The sequence below is a fragment of the Salvelinus fontinalis genome, chromosome 35 (assembly GCF_029448725.1).
Source record: "Salvelinus fontinalis isolate EN_2023a chromosome 35, ASM2944872v1, whole genome shotgun sequence".
Lineage (NCBI taxonomy): Eukaryota > Metazoa > Chordata > Actinopteri > Salmoniformes > Salmonidae > Salvelinus > Salvelinus fontinalis.
The window spans coordinates 41410694-41431890 of NC_074699.1; the positions used below are offsets into that span (position 1 = coordinate 41410694).

The 21197-nt window shown below is 43.6% G+C and overlaps 1 protein-coding gene and 1 non-coding gene across 4 annotated transcripts; both read left to right on the plus strand.

The window, feature by feature from the left end:
* Positions 1-381: 381 nt before the first annotated feature.
* LOC129834891 (paired amphipathic helix protein Sin3a-like) lies at positions 382-21055 on the plus strand. 3 transcript variants are annotated; one of them, XM_055900254.1, is made up of 21 exons: positions 383-587; positions 1997-2201; positions 2407-2586; positions 3412-3518; positions 3767-4088; positions 5890-6141; positions 7367-7519; positions 7844-8020; positions 8313-8399; positions 8625-8743; positions 9580-9790; positions 10071-10187; positions 10302-10540; positions 10676-10859; positions 10986-11580; positions 12840-13009; positions 13241-13414; positions 13671-13763; positions 13885-13979; positions 16693-16897; positions 18166-21055. In XM_055900254.1, exons 2-21 carry the CDS (start codon positions 2019-2021, stop codon positions 18397-18399), a joined length of 3897 nt encoding a protein of 1298 aa, XP_055756229.1. In that variant the 5' UTR covers positions 383-587; positions 1997-2018; the 3' UTR covers positions 18400-21055. The 3 variants fall into 3 exon arrangements, with proteins under 3 accessions (XP_055756233.1, XP_055756229.1, XP_055756230.1); XM_055900255.1 differs by having other exon boundaries at positions 7865-8020; XM_055900258.1 differs by lacking the exon at positions 18166-21055 and having other exon boundaries at positions 382-587; positions 15371-16785.
* On the plus strand, positions 8825-8962 carry LOC129835009 (small nucleolar RNA U109). Its single transcript, XR_008756361.1, has one exon. It is a non-coding gene; the product is annotated as a small nucleolar RNA U109 (small nucleolar RNA).
* Positions 21056-21197: the final 142 nt, after the last annotated feature.

Sequence of the window (21197 nt, forward strand, 5' to 3'; positions counted from 1 at the left end):
ATCTATAGTCTGGTTCATAAATATTATATGTTGTGTTTATGAAGTCGTTGAGCACTATAATACCTATGGATGAATTGGTGTGTTTATGCAGTTGTGCTGTATCCCTGTGTCTAGATACGACAAGGCACAAAGTAGCGTATTATGTTCATACAGGTACGGTAGCTATATTTCTTACATTATCATCGAGTTTATCGTTCTATAGATGATATTTTGTATTCAATGGTAAAAAGTTTGCGGAGGTCTAAAAATGCCTGTATGTAAAAAAAAAAAAAATCCTGATGTGAGTGATTGGAAATCTGACCAATGAAGTTCTGTTGCTATTGTTTCCTCTGTTGAAGAGTTGCCAATTGTCATTTCGAATGGGAGGAGACTAACCGCCCTCATTGGAACCACGCCTCTGTTCAAGGAACGTACTAGCCACAGGGATTGTTGTTAGCGGGTTTGCTAGCAGGGGCAGTTCTTCTTTGACATTTCAATTGGAATATGCACCCTCAATATTGATACTGTTTAACTGGCGAATCTTTGTAATTTGACTGAGGAAATCCAAATTTGGTTCGACAAGTTGTTATTGGTCGCAGTCAGTTGAGGTGAGTTTTATCACGCAAGCTAACGTTAGCTAGCTAACTAAGCCCATTTGAAGCCAAACTAAATGGCGCTAGCTACGTGCTGTTACAGCAAGTTGCTACATAACATTGTCAGATGCATCAATACATCTCAAATGTTATCTTTCTGCTGGCAGACTGAGTCTTTAAACATTAACGATGTCTGCTTTAGCATGTCGCTAATGTTCGCTGGCTAATTTGTTTTTGACGATTAGCTAGCTACAGTAGTTCCATGAGCTAGTGAACAGCACCGTACAGCAGTAGTTGGCTAGCTAAACATTTTGATAGGATTCGGACAAATTAACGACTAACTAGATAATCGTCAAAAACACATTATCCAGCGAAAAACAGTATTTGCTACAGTATTGAAATAATGGTAACAAGGACAGTTGTTGTGCTAGCTAACGTTAGTCGAATCACTGGGTTTCATGATGATGACGTTCGAACATGGCTGGTTAGCGTAAGCCACAATGTGTTGCTAGCAGTAGCTTACTAAAAAAACCACCGGGAAGTCAACCATCCTTGTTAGCTAACGTTAACTGAAATCTATTTTTAATTGAACTTTTCTTTACTACGACAGCTAAGGCTAACGTGTTAGTTAAAAATGAAAAGGCGAATAGTTAACAGTGCTCTATACATATTTGACCTGACACGCTCGTACATTTAGCCACACAAGTTCGGGCGCGCACGACTCCGCTAGCAGTGGATGGCGTCAGGCCCTCTCTTGGCAGAGGGGGAGGGGAATGGGCAGGTCTTATTGCTGGTTTAGAAGCTAACCGCTAGCCAGTTAACATCTCACCGTTAGCTTGTGGATTGTCTTTGGGACGTGTCGCCACCGCTAAATAAGAAACATACATTTAATTGGATTAGACTTGTGAATGTGTTCCCTAGCCATATTCCATATTTTGGTTTACCATGTTGAGTGATGATAGTAAGGTTACTTCCTAGTTATCTTAGCAAGCACGCTAGCTAGATAAATGGTTGAATAACGTTGTCCAGTCGGTATCTTGCCAATGCGTCCCTCGTCCCTACACACTGTAACTAGCTACATAGTTATCTATGTATTGTCCACTAAAGCAGTCAATGTGAATTCTAGCTCATATTCTGGCCAAACATCCTTCTTTGTGACGTACTGAATTCTCCAGCCTTGTTGGGGGGGCTACCACTCTCCCTCCAAAGTGATCACAATAACGTTCATATCATCACATTTTTGGAAATATAGCCACTAGTTGTGTTTGAGACAGATACTGGAGAATCCCATAAATGTGTGCCACAGAGTCTGAAATGTGCTAAATGATTGTATCCATCTTGAAATTTGCAGTTGTGTCAGGGTGACTATCGATTATCAATCAAGTATGCCCAAATGTTAACTGTGTTGTACCTGTGCATCCTAGCTCTTTTGAGTATGAATATACAATGAAGCGGCGTGCGGAGGACCAGGAACCAGTATTTGCGTCCCAGCAGCAGCGTCGCCCCCCAGTCCCGGGTACTGTGGAGGGCTTCCAGCACCGCGTCATAGCCCCAGCCGTGTACGAGGCCGTCACCGACAACATGCAGCCTTCCCCCGGCATCCAATACTCCATCCCCCAGGGTTACCAGGTATGGGAACTGTTGCCATATCTCTTTAATCTAGATGAGAGTATGTTGCACAGAAAATAATAATGTTGCTAGATTCTACAATGCATTCATTTATAAGTACCAATCAACCAGCAAACTGTAGTTTCTGTATTTACCTTTTTCAAGGCTTTGTTTACTATTTTACCACAGGCAGAATGCTGATATTTGACTGAATCTTGTCCTCCAGGTTCCCACAATGCCCCAGAACTCCAGTGGCCATGGACATGCCTCTAGTCCTGCTGCACTTGTCGGGCCCCACCCCCACAGTCCAGCTGTCCAATCACAGGGGGCTGCGGTGGTCCAGAGCCATGCCCATCCTTTGGCCCCTATGGCCCCCTCACAGGGTGCCCAGTTCCAGCGACTCAAGGTGCATTTTTCATATGTACACATTTTATTGAACGTACAAAAGCGATACAAAAATAAGCACATGTACTAAATACAGAATAAAGTGGGGGTATGATGGACTCAATTAGGACCTGTTGATTTCAAAGCATGGTAGATAATAGGGCTGGGAGTTGCCAGGGATACGATATCATCACGATACTTAGGTACTGATATGTATTCTGTCATTGTATTGCTATTCCACGTTACAAACATTGCTCACCGTATGACTGCTGCAGAGGGACGAGAGCCATGGAAAAGTTAGTTTTGATCAGTCATGGAAATAAAAGTGCTGAAAACAAGCTATGAAGGAGAAGTACTGGAGTATAGGGATCCAGAGTGGAGCAGCGGTCTAAGGCACTGCATAACTACAGACCCGGGTTCCCTTCCGGGCTGTATCACCACCGGCCGTGATTGGAGTCCCATAGGGTGGTGCACAATTGGCCCAGCGTCGTCCGGGTTAGGGGAGGGTTTGGCTGGGGTAGGCCGTCATTGTAAATAAGAATTTGTTCTTAACTGACTTGCCTAGTTTAATAAAGGTTAAATACCTCTTTTATTTTAAAGTGGTACAGCCAACTAGCACAAAAATAATATTGAGATATTGTCAAAATGCTAGGATATATCATCCAAAATAATATCCCTATGTGTAACTGTATTGATCCCCCCATCACTAGTAGATAATGCAGAAATGAGACTAGTCAACAATTAAAGTACGGAGCTCGTTGGGATGTTTTCATTATCTTGATCAATGCCCACTTCATCTCCTTATACCTTTGAAAACATTGTTTGACTAGCATAACTGTGTTTGTAGGTTGAAGACGCTCTGTCCTACCTGGACCAAGTGAAACTGCAGTTTGGGAATCAGCCTCAAGTCTACAACGACTTCCTTGACATCATGAAAGAGTTCAAGTCACAGAGGTCAGTTACAATTTAGTTTGTTTTTCTAAGCAAACACTGTAAACATCCATGTAAGCCGTGAACTCTTGCTGCAGGAAGATATTCCATGTGTTTGAGGGGATCAGTTCGAGCAAGGCGAGGCGGGGAATCACTAATCTTGATCACATAGTTAGTAGTTATTTGAGAAGCAAGGTGATTTGTACATCAGGGATTCTGCACAGTCTAACTACCATGTAGTCAATCTTAAACACGCACATTTACTTTCACAGCATCGACACTCCGGGCGTGATCAGCCGTGTCTCCCAGCTCTTCAAGGGCCACCCAGATCTCATCATGGGATTCAATACCTTCCTGCCGCCGGGCTACAAGATCGAGGTCCAGACCAACGAGCAGGTCAACGTGACCACGCCAGGTCAGATCCACTACATCACCCCGCACGGCATCTCGGTCCAGAACCTCCCCGTTACGGGACCACCCAGCCAGCCGGTGCCCCATCACCAGGCCCTGCAGCCGCCCAGTGGACCCCCCACCAGCACCGCCACAGCCAGCACCGCTCTACCCACCCAGCCTACACCGGCCAAGACCAGCAAGGTTCCAGCTCACTAAGACCCCTTTCCTTTGTTGTGTCATTCTGTGCAAGAACCTCTTCTCAAGTTATTTGTTTCTGCATGTTTAGTTTCCTATTGGAGATTTGAACCACAAGTTATTGGCTTATTCTCTTAATTTGTTATGTAAACATGTATTACTTGACTTATTACTGTATAGTTGCGTATGTAAATATATTATTCAACTGTTTTATCCTTGTTATGTGCTGATGTAGACTACCATTCAAAAGTTTGGGGTCACTTAGAAATTTCCTTCGTTTTGAAAGGAAAGCACTTTTTTGTCCATTAAAATAACATAAAACTGATCAGAAACACAGTGTAGACATTGTTAATGTCCTATATGACTATTGTAGCTTGAAATGCCTGATTTTTTAAAATGGAATATCTACATAGGCATACAAAATCCATTATCAGCAACCATCACTCCTGTGTTCCAATGGCACATTGTGTTAGCTAATCCAATTTATAATTTTAAAAGGCTAATTGATCATTAGAAAACCCTTTTGCAATTATGTTAGCACAGCTGAAAACTGTTCTGATTAAAGAAGCAATTAAACTGGCCTGCAGCATCAGCATTTGTGGTTTCAATTACAGGCTCAAAATGGCCAGAAACAAAGTACTTTCTTCTGAATCTCGTCAGTCTATTCTTGTTCTGAGAAATGAAGGCTATTCCACGCGAGAAATTGTCAAGAAACTGAAGATCTCGTACAACGCTGTGTACTACTCCCTTCACTGAACAGCGCAAACTGGCTCTAAACAGAATAGAAATAGTAGTGGGAGGCCCCAGTGCACAACTGAGCAAGAGGACAAGTACATTAGGGTGTCTTGTTTGAGAAACAGATGCCTCACAAGTCCTCAACTGGCAGTGTCATTAAATAGTACCTGTAAAAACCACTCTCGACGTCAACAGAAGAGGCTTCTCCGGGATGCTGGCCTTCTAGGCAGAGTTCCTCTGTCCAGTGTTTCTGTTCTTTTGCCCAGCTTAATCTTTTATTTTTATTGGCCAGTCTGAGATATCTTTTTCTTTGCAACTCTGCCTAGAAGGCCAGCATCCCGGAGTCGCCTCTTCACTGATGACTTTGAGACTGGTGTTTTGCGGGCACTATTTAATGAAGCTGCCAGTTGAGGACTTGTGAGGCATCTGTTTCTCAAACTAGACACTCTAATGTACTTGTCCTCTTGCTCAGTTGTGCCCCGGGGCCTCCCACTCCTTCTATTCTGGTTAGAGCCATTTTGCGCTGTTCTGTGAAGGGAGTAGTACATAGCGTTGTATGAGATCTTCAGTTTCTTGGCAATTTCAGAAGTTTCAGAAGAAAGATCTTTGTTTCTGGCCATTTTGAGCCTGTAATTGAGCCCACAAATGCAGATGCTCCAGATACTCAACTAGTCTAAAGAAGGCCAGTTTTATTGCTTCTTTAATCAGAACAACAGTTTTCAGCTGTGCTAACATAATTGCAAAAGGGTTTTCTAATGATAAACTTGCCTTTTTAAAATGATTAACTTGGATTAGCTAACACAACGTGCCATTGGAATACAGGAGTGATGGTTGCTGATAATGGACCTATGTAGATATTCCATTAAAAATCTGCCGTTTCCAGCTACAATAGTCATTTACAACATTAACAATGTCTACGCTGTATTTCGGCTTAATTTGATGTTATTTTAATGGACAAAAAATGTGCTGTTTTGTAAAAAACAATGACATTTCTAAGTGGCCCCAAACTTTTGAACGGTAGTGTATATTTGGTATTTGGAGGCAACTCATTGTCCTTCTTTTCCCCCCACAGCCGATGCAGTCTCCTGCCCTGACCCCGACTAGCCAACCCAACCCGTCAATCCCATCCTACGCCTCCCCACGGTCCCCCTCGGTCCAGTCCCACGCCCCGGTGAGCAGCACCCCTTCCAGCGGGCCTCCCCTGCAGAACAACCAGCCCGTGGAGTTCAACCACGCCATCAACTACGTCAACAAGATCAAGAACCGCTTCCAGGGGCAGCCTGACATCTACAAAGCCTTCTTGGAGATCCTGCACACTTACCAGGTAAAAACACAGCGCGAGAGCTGCCCCACACAAACCATTTCATTCAATAAATCTGTCTTCTTTCTGAAGGGTGATTTATTTTCAGTATAAACAACAAGCTATACAAAAGACAGTGTACACACAGAGATCTGTTCGTAACCTGGGTCAACATTCAATATGAACTTGAGGTTCCATTCCAGTGCTACAACGAAACTGCCGACGGGACAGTGGTGCCCTTTGTGTGGTCTCCCTGGTCACTTTCTGGGAACAGGGCTGCAAGAACCAGAGATGTACTGGATAATAATTGCAGAAAGAAACTTTAGAGGAAGAAAATTCAGATCATTCTGATTGTGCGTCGTCCTGGTTAGGGTTTGGCCGGTGTAGGCCATCACTGTAAATAAGAATGTGTTCTTAACTGACTTGCCTTGTTAAATAAATACATATATGTAATGTTATTTACATTGACCCTATTATGTCATCCATGGTTAATTCTTGGTGTATTCTGTAACCAGTGGACTGATTGAAGTTCTTGGTGTAGTCTATAACCAGCGGACTGGACGTTCTTAGTGTAGTCTGTAACCAGTGGTCTGATTGAAGTTCTTGATGTATTCTATAACCAGTGGACTGGACGTTCTTGGTGTATTCTGTAACCAGTGGTCTGAAGTTCTTGGTGTAGTCTGTAACCAGTGGTCTGAAGTTCTTGGTGTAGTCTATAACCAGTGGTCTGATTGAAGTTCTTGGTGTATTCTGTAACCAGTGGTCTGAAGTTCTTGGTGTAGTCTATAACCAGTGGGCTGAAGTTCTTGGTGTAGTCTATAACCAGTGGACTGAAGTTCTTGGTGTAGTCTATAACCAGTGGTCTGAAGTTCTTGGTGTATTCTATAACCAGTGGGCTGAAGTTCTTGGTGTAGTCTATAACCAGTGGACTGAAGTTCTTGGTGTAGTCTATAACCAGTGGACTGAAGTTCTTGGTGTATTCTATAACCAGTGGTCTGAAGTTCTTGGTGTATTCTATAACCAGTGGTCTGAAGTTATTGGTGTAGTCTATAACCAGTGGACGGAAGTTCTTGGTGTATTCTATAACCAGTGGTCTGAAGTTCTTGGTGTATTCTATAACCAGTGGTCTGAAGTTCTTGGTGTATTCTATAACCAGTGGTCTGAAGTTTTTGGTGTAGTCTATAACCAGTGGTCTGATTGAAGTTCTTGGTATAGTCTGTAACCAGTGGTCCGATTGCTGCTTTTGCAGAAGGAGCAGCGAAACGCGAAGGAGGCGGGGGGCAACTACACCCCGGCATTGACAGAGCAGGAGGTGTACGCTCAGGTGGCACGGCTCTTCAAGAACCAGGAGGACTTGCTCTCGGAGTTCGGCCAGTTCTTACCGGACGCCAACAGTTCAGTGGTGAGTGTTTCACGTCCACGCTAAAATAGTCCTCTATTGCAAGAGATAATGCTTCCTTCACCTGAGATGTTATTTCAGAATGATAGAAGTTGAGTTTAAACTATGTGAGGACATTGAAATACAAACTTGGCCACTGTCATATCATATTGTTATTTTCATATGACTAATACCACCTGTTTTATTTACTACATCATATGACTCAGACAGGGTGCATGATCAAGATGCACTGATAATGCCTTTCAGTTTGATGTAAAAGTTGTGTGTTCTGTGCAGATCTACACAGATGTTGCCTATCTTAAACTCTCACGTTTATCTCTGATCCAGAGTTGTCCCCCTTTTCTCCAGCTGCTGAGCAAGACCACGGCCGACCGGGCGGAGTCGGTGCGCAACGACCACGGCACCACGGTCAAGAGGCCCCTGATGAACAACAAGCAGCGGCTCAACCAGAACGGCTGTCCAATCAGGAGGCATTCTGGAGCGGGCGCCACGCCTCCCGTCAAGGTAATTACCGGTAGCTTTGCAACCATAGTTGTCAGACATGCGGCTATTAAGAAACTAGTTAGCAGTAGTAACAGTTGTAATACTGTTCAGACAGCTTAGAATGGTATACTTTTGACTAGAGCGTCCCATAGATCTGTCAACTCTTTAAATGTGGGATTTTTAGCTTCTTATTTACTGTAGAACTGTAATATACTGCTGAAGCCTCTGTCACTGTATCAGTTAATTGGTCTACCATGTCAGTGGTAATGTAGTCCTTATTTACGCTCAATTCTTCTCTTTCCCACCCTTGCAGAAGAAACCCAAAATGTTGGGGAAAGACCATGCCATGGCTGAGGCCAGCAAACATAGCATCGGCACAGAATCTCTCTTCTTTGAAAAGGTCCTTCTACATTTTTGTTTTAAACCTAATGTGAATGTTATACAATAACATAAAATGTGATCTATACGAATTACACCTATAGAAATGATTTATTCTGTTCCAACTGAACATGATTTGAATTAATGAATTGCCTGGTTGTGATGAGACGCTGTCCCCCTAACCCAATTGTAAAGTCATTCAGTGTGTGTTGTAGTGTGTATTTACAGAGCTGCTTTCTTATCATAGGTGAGGAAAGCCCTCCGGAGCTCTGAGGCCTATGACAACTTCCTGCGGTGTCTGCTCATCTTTAACCAGGAAGTGATTTCTCGTGCAGAGCTTGTGCAGCTAGTGCTACCGTTCCTGGGGTAAGCTTTAAGCAACTATCACCTGCGCCAAACAACCATTTAAAAACTTTGCACAATTTATCAGCCAGACTACAGGACGCGCTGCATAGCTGTTGCAACTACCTTCTCTGCTGTGAGGAGTGTAGACAATTCAGTCATGCTACAGCAGACGAGTAGAGTTAACAGGGCCACCAGCCTCTCAAGATCAGGCTGAGTCGGTAGTATAAAACTCTGACACTCTGAGCATGTCAAAAAGGTGTTGCTAATATGTCTGTTCTTAGGCAAAATGAATGTCCATGTTCATGATCTAAAAAGCTATAGGCATTCTTCTCTATTCCTATTATTGACCTCCTATACATTGTCAGCTCGGGGAAGGCAGGTAGCCTAGTGGTTAGGGGCAGGTAGCCTAATGGTTAGGGGCAGGTAGCCTAGTGGTTAGGGGCAGGTAGCCTAGTGGTTAGGGGCAGGTAGCCTAGTGGTTAGGGGCAGGTAGCCTAGTGGTTAGGGGCAGGTAGCCTAGTGGTTAGGGGCAGGTAGCCTAGTGGTTAGGGGCAGGTAGCCTAGTGGTTAGGGGCAGGTAGCCTAGTGGTTAGAGCGTTGGGCCAGTAACCGAAAGGTTGCTGGATCGAATCCCCGAGCTGACAAGGTAAAAAATATGTTGTTCTGCCCCTGAACAAGGCAGTTAACCCACTGTTCTCTGGTAGGCCGTCATTGTAAATAAGAATATGTTTTTAACTGACTTGCCTAGTTAAATAAAGGTTAAATAAAAATATTACGGCATGTAAAAATAGAAGCTTTGTTATTCATCCTGATATTTTGCCGCCCATCTAACACCCATTCTGGAATGTGATCTGCAGAAAATTCCCAGAGCTGTTCTCCTGGTTCAAAAACTTCCTGGGCTACAGAGAGTCCAGCCACATCGAGAGCTTTCCCAAGGAGAGGACCACAGAGGGCATGGCCATGGAGATTGACTACGCTTCCTGTAAGAGGTTGGGCTCCAGCTACAGGGCGCTACCCAAGAGCTACACACAGCCCAAGTGTACAGGGAGGACCCCACTGTGTAAAGAGGTGAGCGTAGCCGTTATTGACAGTCAAATGTTACCCTTCAAAGTCAACCAAATTGAATCATAGGATCAATAAAAACCGGAGGAATTTGTAAAATACATGTTTGTGTATAGGAAAATTAAGAGCAATGAAAATACAATTTTAGTCACTTTTTTGCACACGTCATCCTGCCAGTGAAGTCGATCACAGGGGTTTAATTGGTTAGTACTGAGATGTTGTTCAAGTACTCATCTTGGCAAGTGAATCAATTAGAGCAGAGTTTTAACAGTATGGTCCATTTCAGGTCCTGAATGACACGTGGGTGTCGTTCCCTTCGTGGTCAGAGGATTCCACCTTTGTCAGCTCCAAGAAGACCCCGTATGAGGAGCATATTTACAGATGTGAGGACGAGCGCTTCGAGGTGAGACTATCCCCCTCTCATGGTTGTTATATTCTAATAGTACAAACCAACGTGTGGTGATGTCCTGTCTGAAGTGATGTACTGACATTTTCCATACTCTTCTTCACCCTGCAGCTGGACGTGGTGCTGGAGACCAACCTGGCCACCATAAGAGCTCTGGAGGCGGTACAGAGGAGGCTGTCGCGCATGACGGCCGAGGAGCAGGTAAAGTTCCGGCTGGACAACACCATGGGCGGCTGCTCCGAGGTCATCCACCGCAAGGCCATCCAGAGGATATACGGCGACAAGGCCGCCGACATCATCGACGGGCTCAAGAGGAACCCGTCTGTGTCCGTCCCTATAGTTCTCAAGAGGTGTGATATGAAGAGGTTGTGTGATGGACAATACATGTAAATAGAGTAATGTAAAGCGGCCTAAGCAACAGCTTCCAGAGAACATGTTGCTGTCCCATGTTAACCACGGTATGTGTTCTGATTGGCCTCATCCAGGTTAAAGATGAAAGAAGAAGAATGGAGGGAAGCCCAGAGAGGATTTAACAAGATCTGGAGGGAGCAGAATGAGAAGTATTACCTCAAGTCCCTCGACCACCAAGGCATCAACTTCAAGCAGAATGACACCAAGGTGTTCCGCTCAAAGACCTTGCTCAATGAGATTGAGACCATATACGATGAGGTAAGAGGCAGTGATATACCACTTACTTGATCTGATCTATGTGTCAATGTCTCCAAGTATTGATTAAAGCTTTTTTTAATTTTTTTTTTAGCTGCTCTAACCTGTGTTTTTTTTGCCTCCATTTAGCGACAGGAACAGGCTTCCGAGGACACGGCCACCGTGCCTGGCGGGCCCCACATAACCCTGACCTACCAGGACAGCCAGATCCTGGAGGACGCCGCCGCGCTCATCATCCACCACGTCAAGAGGCAGGCCGGCATCCAGAAGGAGGACAAGTACAAGATCAAACAGGTCATCCACCACTTTATCCCAGACATGCTGTTCGCCCGGCGCGGGGAGCTGTCGGATGTGGAGGAAGAGGAAGACGAGGAGGAGGAGGAGGAAGAAGACGAAACCGGACCAGATGAAGACGGGTCAAAGAAGCACAACGGGTTGGCCGGCAGTGGCGGCTCCACTAAGTCTAAGCTGCTTTTCGGCAACACGGGGGCGCAGAAACTGCGTGGCCTCGACGAAGTCTACAACCTCTACTACGTCAACAACAACTGGTACATCTTCCAGCGCCTGCATCAGATCCTCTGTTTGCGGTTGTTGCGCATCTACGGGCAGGCAGAGAGGCAGATCGAGGAGGACTGCAGGGAACGGGAGTGGGAGAGGGAGGTGCTGGGTGTCAAACGGGATAAGAGTGAGAATCCTGCCGTCCAGCTGAGACTAAAGGAGCCCAGTAAGTCCAGACAACCTTTAAAACCAAACTGCAGCACGCTATGAACCCACTGACCATTAAGGTTTAGATCAAAGGATCACACATTTCTTTTGCGCCCAGTTTAACATTTTTCTATGGAGAAAATGTACTTTACCTTCATGCAGTTTTATATCTGCAAAGCTCTTCCTCTGAAGAAGTCTAGTCTGTCACATTGTTTTTTACTTTCATATCTGAAAAAACATGGACATGTACAGTACATGCTAACGTCTTCAGGAGAATGTTTTTTTTGACAACGTCAATGGTCCCAACACAGACCTTTGTTCCAACTGCACATAGATACCCTTCCTATCATTTACACCACAACCAGGGGGAGATATACCCTCCAAATGTTTTCCTAATCATAATAGGCTAGTCGGGATCATCAAAACGGTCTGTATTTTTAAACCTTCTGATTCCAACACGTTTTGCCAGTGTATGGCTCATTCATGCATAAGATACCATCTGCAACCTCCCCCTAGCGGAGGAAGCCACACAATCCTTACATTCAATGCTTCAAATATTTCATGCATGTGAGCTGCGCTCGTTTGTTTCATAGTGGACAGGCACTTGTGAAGCAACACAGGTTAACTGTAAATGCTTAGTTATTTTGATAACTGAGAATAAATCAAATACATCGGTCAAATCAATGCATCAGACGTTAGTCAGAAGTTCTCCTACTAATAACAGATGAGGGTGAGACATTAGTTACATAACATCCTTATAGCCCGTAGTGTCATACTATGAAGTGGACGTTGTTGTACACTCACTATCTCTCATTTCAGTAGGCTATATTTTGCCATAATGATCTGATCACACTGTGCTACAAGGGATGTACATTAAGTGGCCTACAGCAACCTTACCTGGGCCACATTCAGTAGCCAAACGTTGCCAAAGGAAATGCCACCAATAGTTTGCTGCATCCTTATTCTAATCTAGGCTACATGTCAGAAAGGAATGTTTGTTCCACATAGAGTATATCTATCTGAACTTTTCAAAATGTTACGTCTTGCTGAACGCACCTCTGATGTTGATTGGCAGGTGGAATGATGTCTAATGAGGTTGCAAGGTAAAAGTGGGATGCGGGATCAGGGCACCAGAACAATTAACTGATACACACATGTAATTTACACAATTTTCCAGGACCCGTTTTGGCTGGTGAACTCTACTTTCAAAAACTACTTGCTGAAATGATACAAAACATCTGTACTATTACTTTAAATCCTGTCCTTTTCCTTTTCCAGTGGACATTGAAGTGGAGGACTACTACTCTGCCTTCCTGGAGATGGTGCGGAACCTCCTGGACGGTAACATGGAGCCCACCCAGTACGAGGACTCCCTCAGGGAGATGTTCACCATCCACGCCTACACTGCCTTCACCATGGACAAGCTCATCCAGAGCATTGTCAGACAGGTCAGTACAGTCTTTTCCCTCTGTTAGGTCCCAGACGGCGAGAAAAAGCAAACCTTGAGGAATATCTAGGCACCAAAGTTGTCAAATGAAATAAGTTGAGGCCTATCTCTTTCAGGCGGTGGGGGGGCAGCAACAGAGCTAAATGGGGGCCCACCCTGCCTAAACAATGATAACTTTGATGGCTGACTTAATGACTGTGCTCACACCTGGCGTTGTGATTCCTATCACCAGCTCCAGCACATTGTGAGTGATGAGCTCTGCGTGCGCGTGACAGACCTCTACCTGAGCCAGAGCACCAACAAGGCCACCGGCGGCGCCCTGTCCACCCAGGCTTCCAGAGCGACCGCCGAGGGGGCATACCAGCGCAAGGCGGAGCAGCTCATGTCCGACGAGAACTGCTTCAAGGTACAGTGTGGGTGTATGGGTGGGTGGATGGCTGTCCCACCTGGGATGTTATTGTGTCTCAGCAAAATACTTTGAGTTGCATTTGAACTTTCATGTGTTCTCTCTCCAGCTCTCTGGTTTTCTCTCTTGCTTTCATCTTGTTCTTCTGTCCCCTGTCCCCATTTTGTTCTTCTGTCCCCCCTGGTACGTTCTCTCTGACCGTTGCTGTCTGTCTTGTTGGTTGTCTTCTTGTTTGACTGGTTTGTTTGTGGTCCAGCTGATGTTTGTGAAGAGCCAAGGCAGCGTGACCCTGACCCTGGAGCTGCTTGACACGGAGGAGGAGAACTCGGATGAACCCGCTGAGACAGAGGTGTGTATGGCAGGCAGGTGGTGACATCAGTCTAATGCATCGCCACATGACATTTAGAACAGATTCAGATGAGTCAGAATCTTGTGTTGTGACGGTAGTTCTCTTTTGGTTCTTCAAACAGCGGTGGTGCGACTACGTGGGACGCTACCTGAACTCGGACTCAGCGTCTCCAGAGCTGCGCGAGCACCTGGCCCAAAAGCCTGTGTTCCTCCCCAGGTGAGGCCTCTGGCTGTGTCTCCCCCGTCTGCACAGCTAACAACATCTACCCCTAAAGGCTCTCTCTAAGACAGGCCATGGCACTGTTTCACAAGCCAAAACCAGCTGACAAAAAAAACTAAAATGGCTCATTTTGAGAATGAGTGCAAGCCCATCTCCCTCCACGTGCAGGTCAGTTCCAGGTCAGTGTTTTTTGCACAAACCAAACTTTCAGGGCTGTCTCTCCGTAGCCTCAAACTAAATGGGGCCCCGAGACTTATCCACGAAGCACTTGTTTTGAGAAACTCTGCCAATAGTGATGAACACACACACACCAGTTGAACTACAAGTGCACTAGGTCATTTTTGTGTTTGCTTTCCTCAGAAAAGTAGGCCTAAGTGCTAAAAAAAAATCAGATGTTTAGTAGAAATGCTGACGGTGCCTGTCCTGTTTTTGTTAGAGAGAATGTAATTGGCTGTCTACTGGAAAAGCAACTTGTTCCTCTCCATTTCTGCCCCCCTGCCTTTATCTCAGAAAGATTGCACTTTACCCTGCCATCTTTTTAAATAGACTCATTATTTATACATTTATTCACTCTTTTTTTTTCGGGGCCCTTTTATTTATGAATATTGCAATTTTTATATTATATTAGTAGGATAGTATTTATTTCAACTTTCCCACTCAACAGACTAGTCATCAAATCATTGGGTAAAAAAAAAAATATGTATTTCGTTAGATTTTTTTTATTGTGAGAATAAGGCTACAATAGCGGTTTGATATTAACTGAAAGGAGGGGGGGGAAGCAATGAACAGGAGTTTACTTTTCACATTGCTTATGTATGTAAGGGAAGGAAGTATTTTTATACCATCGCGCATATTAGTGTTCTATTGTACAATAATTTTCTCTGTTGGAGGTTAACCATTTGGTTAAGCATAAATTCTATATGTACAGTGTCCTTAATTGCATTGTCACGACGGCCATTTTTTTTTGTTGTGGCATTGGCGACGGACAAAAGGCCCCTATTTGTCGGTCTAGAGAAAAGGATTCAGATAAAATAATGTCTTTTTTATCAGCTGCCCTGTGTTTCCTGTAATTGTATTCATAGGAAAAACATTCTGTATGTGACTTCTTCTAATCACTGTTTAGATACATGTAAATGTTGTACGGATTGAGATTTGGGGTGTTCAGCATACTCTATTATAATGTGTAAAACAATTTAAGGATACAGTGCACTCCCGTTGCAATCTTTTTGTTGTGGGTGAGGTTTTTATACGAGTTGACCAAGACTAGTGCTGATAACTCATGAAAACCTGGTCAAGCACGGCATCTGCAACACTTGTACAAAAGAGAAGGGGCTTGTGAATAAAATGGTCTGAATTGTATGCTCAAATGTTGGTGTATTTCTTTCCAGACGTCTCTCTGAGCATTGCATGGAAGGGTGGTTGGGTCCTCTATTAAGCCCTGAGATGAGTGTTGCACATCAAGCCTGTCTGTCTTTGGTTTTCAGTGCTTGTTGCCATTTTTCCAAATGGCTGTCCATAATGTATCATATACATTTCAATGGGCTGGATGGACCCATGCAAAACGTGGGGGAAATTGGCGTCAGTCCCCCCCCCTCCCTTTTTGTTTTATTTTACCCATTGCATATATTTGCTACTTGTCTTGACTGGATATGATTTATCCGTGATCTCACCCACATTCTGTCTGTTTCTCATATCAAGAATATGAGAGGTTGGTACAAAAGTCAATAGGCATGATTCTCTTATTTTCCACCCCAAAAAGTACCTTTTAAACAGCAGTGACAACCAGCAGGTTGTCTTTTCAGTTAAATGTTATCCTCATTGCATGGTCATAACTGCTCTGTACATTGTCAGTGGAAGTACTGTATGTGCACATCAAAGTATCTTTCAACCCATATCCTGGCTTGTTAACCCTTTTGGCGGCAATGTGTAAAAAACAAACAAATGAAATGTCCTTTCTCCCATTTCTATTGGAAATTGGCTACTCTAACTGCAATGTCCTAAGTGGCATTGACAAAATATGCTTCACGGTTTCAGTCCTCGCTCACCTCTACCCTGTGTGGTAAGTACACATTTAAACCTTTCATTAAAGCGGGGTGAATAATAATTGCATTTTTAATGCTTGCAAAATAAAAAATTTAATCTGGATTCAATTTGATTGACCAAAATATTGTTTGCCAAGGATATTAAAGACTAACAAGAGAATCAACATATGAATGTCAAACGGAAGTGCACTGTACAGGAATACTGCTGCTACTGCAATAGAGCCTCCCCTTCCCCTAATCATTTGTGTCCCAGTTAAACTCTTATTATTGGGTGAGTTGCTATGCGTGGGTATATCAAGACAAATCTTTACAGGGACGGCCCGCTCAAATTTCACACATTTTCTGATCTATTAAACTTGTTAACTTTGAGTGGGAAATGGAAAACATTGGCCTAAATGACTGAGTATTTTGACCTCTAAATAGCATTAGCGTTGTTCTGTTATTTGGGAACCATGTGTCCTGTCATTTAGCCATAACTTACACGTCCTGTGCTCAACCAATGTTACAAATGGTATGGATATATTGCAGTCTAAGTACTCGCATGATTTGACCGAAATTTGCGTAAACTGTCCTTGTAAACTGAATTGCTATGTGGGTAGAGGGCACAGGTAAGCAAGGCGTTGTTACTGGCTCTGGTCTAATGCCAATCCTTCTCCTCTTCCAATCAGAAACCTCCGGCGGATACGGAAGTGCCAGAGAGGGTGGGAGCAGCTGCAGCAGGCGAAGGCGGCTACGGGGACGTCGGAGAAGTCCCACAGCGCTGAGGACCTGAAGATGGAGTGCATGTTCAAACTCAACTCGTACAAGATGGTGTACGTCTTCAAGTCTGAGGACTACATGTACAGACGCACTGCGTTGACCCGGGCTCACCAGGTAGGCAACACCACTAACCAAAAATGTGGGCCACTGAGCAAATTTCAGGTCTGCTGAGCGCAAATTTGAACATTTATGAAAATTCTGTGCAACTTCCAGCGCGTGTTTACTGTGAACACTGAGGCTGTACTCCCTTTACGTTTTAACAGTCGCTAAGTAGGCTACTGTGGCTATTTAAACAAAAACAATGGCTAAAATGGATTCCATAACATTTTAACATGGAAATAGCTGTTCTATCGTTCAGCCTACAGTAGCAGCCAATGTGTGGTGTTCAATGTGGACCTACATCCCATGAGACTAAAAACAAACATGTGGGCTTGTCATTAACCTGTTAATACACTTGACTGAAAATGTTGTTTGATGCAAGAAACCACTTTACAAAATAAAATGCATTATTATTCCCATACCATTACTACAGAGAATCAGACTAATGCTACCCTCTGCCTATTGGCTACTTTGCTTACTCAAGCTTGTCTCAAAATACAACACTGCCCCTTTAAGACAGTCTCTTTACCTGACTTGCTTTTAAAAGATGTCTAGAAATGCACACATTTTGTGCTCTTGTAAGAAGTAATCACTCCCCCATTGCTGACTACAAATGATCTATAACTGGGCTAATAACTCACTAACTAGAAAAGGATATGAACAAAATGTCCAACCGTGGCTACATGCAGCTCTCGCTGCTTCATGCAGGGAATACTCTAGAACAGTGGTCACCAACCTTTTCTGAGTCCCGGTCACTTTCTGAGTCAAGATGCAACCTGAGATCTACCGCTCAGAATTCTTTTAACATGACTTAAAAACTGTAAGCCTATGCAACATGAACCAATTGAAAGACCATATCCAAAACAACTAACAATAAACTGAATTCATCAATGTTCAGTATTTTAAATTGTAAAGTCATGTCTTTCAACAACAAATTTCTCCAATTTGGGTGGTAAACTCGATAAAGTATTCAATAATTTTCCTGTGTATTTCAGATGTAATCAAGGCGTTAGAATGTACCATAGGTCACCTAAATAGAGCTCCTGCAAAAACAAATTAGCCCGGGGAGGCCTGGCTACTTTTTCTATTTGTTTGGCTACTCAATGTACTTGTGGAAAACACTGAAGATATTGGAATATGTGAAGATATTGGAATATGTCATATTTTGAAAGAATTTAGAGAAACATAATGGCCGCTTACTGACATTTCAACCAACATGGTGTTGGTCAGAGTGCTGATATGATCTTCACTACAGCTAACCCCGGTGTCCCTCCCTTCCCCAGTCCCACCAGAGAGTCCACACTCGCCTGCACCGCCGCTTCCAAGGCTTGGTGGACACCTGGGCCAAGGAACACGTGACCAGCGACATGGCCACCGACACCCGCAAGTGGCTGATGGGAGAGCGTCGCGAGGGTCTGTTGCCGTGCACCACCACCCAGGATCCCCAGGTCCTCTATTACCTGAAAATCAACAGATACCATGTGACGTATCATGGCAGCTCGTCAGGGGCACCTTAGCTCAACCGGGTGACGAGATGACGGGAGGGTATTACTTATCGTCCTTTTAATAAGTCGGCTTGGCAGCAAATTGCTGGATTCTGGAAACTGACGGAGATTACTTTATATTTGTTTTTATAAGGACTTTTTAAATGGACCCTCCCTATCTTTGCAGCACAAAAAAAAGCCAAATTTCCTATGTGGCCACCAACCAGTTCTCCATCAGTCCCCTAAACCCCCAGCCACCCTACCAGCCTGTCTTATGCCACCTTTGAATACAGCAGAAAATATATGATGCGACCGAATACGCTATGAGTGCAAGAAAGGAAGCCGTTGTAGTTATACAGCTATTGATCCTTGGCTGGACTGATCCTCAGACTGATGGATGCTGTTGAGAACCACGCAGAAAGAGCACGCCATACAGAATGCTTGGCTTTTTCCCCCCGTTTTGAAGCAATATACACCCACTGAAGTGGTTGAGGAGCACCACACCATCCGGTGTGCAGGTCTCTAGTTTAACTGCTAAGAAGAACCACAGAAGTCTCTCACAACCACTGTGAGTAGGAAGATTAGCATACAGGCATGGACTATGAACAGGTATTTTATCCAGGCCACAAGATGGCTTTTGGATTTTGTATAATTGTATAGCCTGTGAATGTTTCTTTTTTTCAGTGGTACAGGTATGTATGCTATGTGTCCACAAACATCTCTGGCAGCCGTGGTGTAGATATTGGGCAGATTTATGCGAACATACCAGGTTTTCCCCCAGTCAGTCAAGTATAGTAACATCAGACTACCCACATACTGCTGATTTGTAAATAGCTTGTTGATAGTCGTCCTTTTTGTCAGAGATGTGCATTGATGTGTACCCTAACAGACTTAGTTTAGACCTCGGGTCAAAAGTTGAAGAGAAATAGCCTATATTGAAAATGCTCACATTTTAACAACTGTTTTTACCAAAGGAACTTTATTAGAGCCTTTTTCCTTTGTGTTCTGTTTCTTTCGTGTTATGTCATGTAAGCCTTCATTTAGCAAAGTATAACGTTTTCATTGTCTTGAAATTGATAATTTTATACAAAATGTTTCAAGACATTATTTGTCTATCCGGTTTTTCACTCAAGTCATTGGCACCAGTTCCAATTCGGAATTTCTGAACAATGAATGTAGCCTAGAAACTATTTACGCTTTCCCTGTACATAATGTAAACGATTTGTACCTCCTAAACCAATTCTCCATTAATATATCCATCAGAATTTCTGGATCAGTCATCAAATATGGAACAGCTAATCCCATAAATCCATGTGATCTTATTGTGGTTGTGATGATAGTTGCCATTGGTAACGGGCAGGTTGTTGCATGTTAAGATTCCCACTTGGATCACAGGTTCCTCCTCCAGGGCTACCCAGGGCTACAGTAGAGGGATCAGTCATGCCACCTCCACAGGACCAATCAGCCACATGCAGCATCCCCATCTCTACTTTCTGGTAAATGTCACTTTAAAGATGACTCAGAGACGTAAGACTCCCGAGTCCGTTTCTGAAGTGCAATCATGCTTCATTAAAATCAGTCCAGATGAGATGTAGTTCTGCCTACTTTACAAGGTATTGATAATGTCTCAATATAAAAGAGAACGGTGGTAATGGCCCCCCCAATTATAAACAGCACTGTTTTATAGTGTCATGTTGTACACTTTCAGAAGGTGCAGGTGTAGACACATATACAATGATTTGTGAAATTGTATTCTGATCGCCAAATCTGGTCCATATCCATAATAAGATCCACATTGACAACCATATGAGTATATGTGAATGTATACCATTCAACTGCTACAGTTTAATCATCAACAACCAAGCAACAAGCACACTGCATTTGACATGCTATTCCTTTCTCTCTTTTTTTTTTTTTGTTTTTTTTTTTTGTAAGAAATCCTGTCCCCAGAAAGGTTGAGCCTGTAGTGTTTTGGGTTGGTGGTAATACTTCCATTTTCCCAGTGTTTCATCATCGTCGTATATGAATTTGAGTTTAATTTTTTCTAACCACATGTCACACCACTCGGTACCTCTTCACGCCTGACCAGAACCTTCTCATCTGGCTCTGTTTCTGTCCAGCAAAACCTGGATGTTAATTCTGATCTCACATGAGAACCTGGGCATTCTGATTTACATGAACAAATGTAAACAAAAACACTTTGGCTATGGACATCAACCAGATCCTCAGATCCACTTGACTGAAGTCTTGCTCCTACACTACCGATGGAACGATCTCATAGAATAGATCCAAGCCACTACACCAGGGAATACTTTGGGGAGAGTTGTAGTCGTGGGAGTGTGTGTGACGTTGAACTGCCACCAATTGATCTGGAAGGAGGACATTTTAACAACCCAAATAGGACAAGTTTCCTCATCAACGTTTGGCCCCACAAGGCTTCTCTGTCAGTGCTGTAACCAGCTAAAGACAATCTCTGGACTGTTTCTATCTTTAGACTGATTTTCATTTTTCTATTTACTGTGTTGAACATGGAGTACAGGAGGACTACCGGGCAGCTGAATTGTATATACAAACTACAAAGACTACATTTGTAGCCCATTTTCTGTGTCCCTTTGTCACCTCTTCTTTGACTTCTATGATGTTGTGTAGTATGGTGTTTGGCATTAAACTCTTATTTGAATAGACTGAAGCCTTGTCCATAGTTTAATTTATTTTAGACCTCTAGGTGGCGTTCAAGTTGCTTGAACAAGAGGAACATCGTCTGCATCTGTTCTGATTGGGCAAATCTCTGATTGGGCAAATCTCTGATTGGGCAAATCTCTGATGCTCCT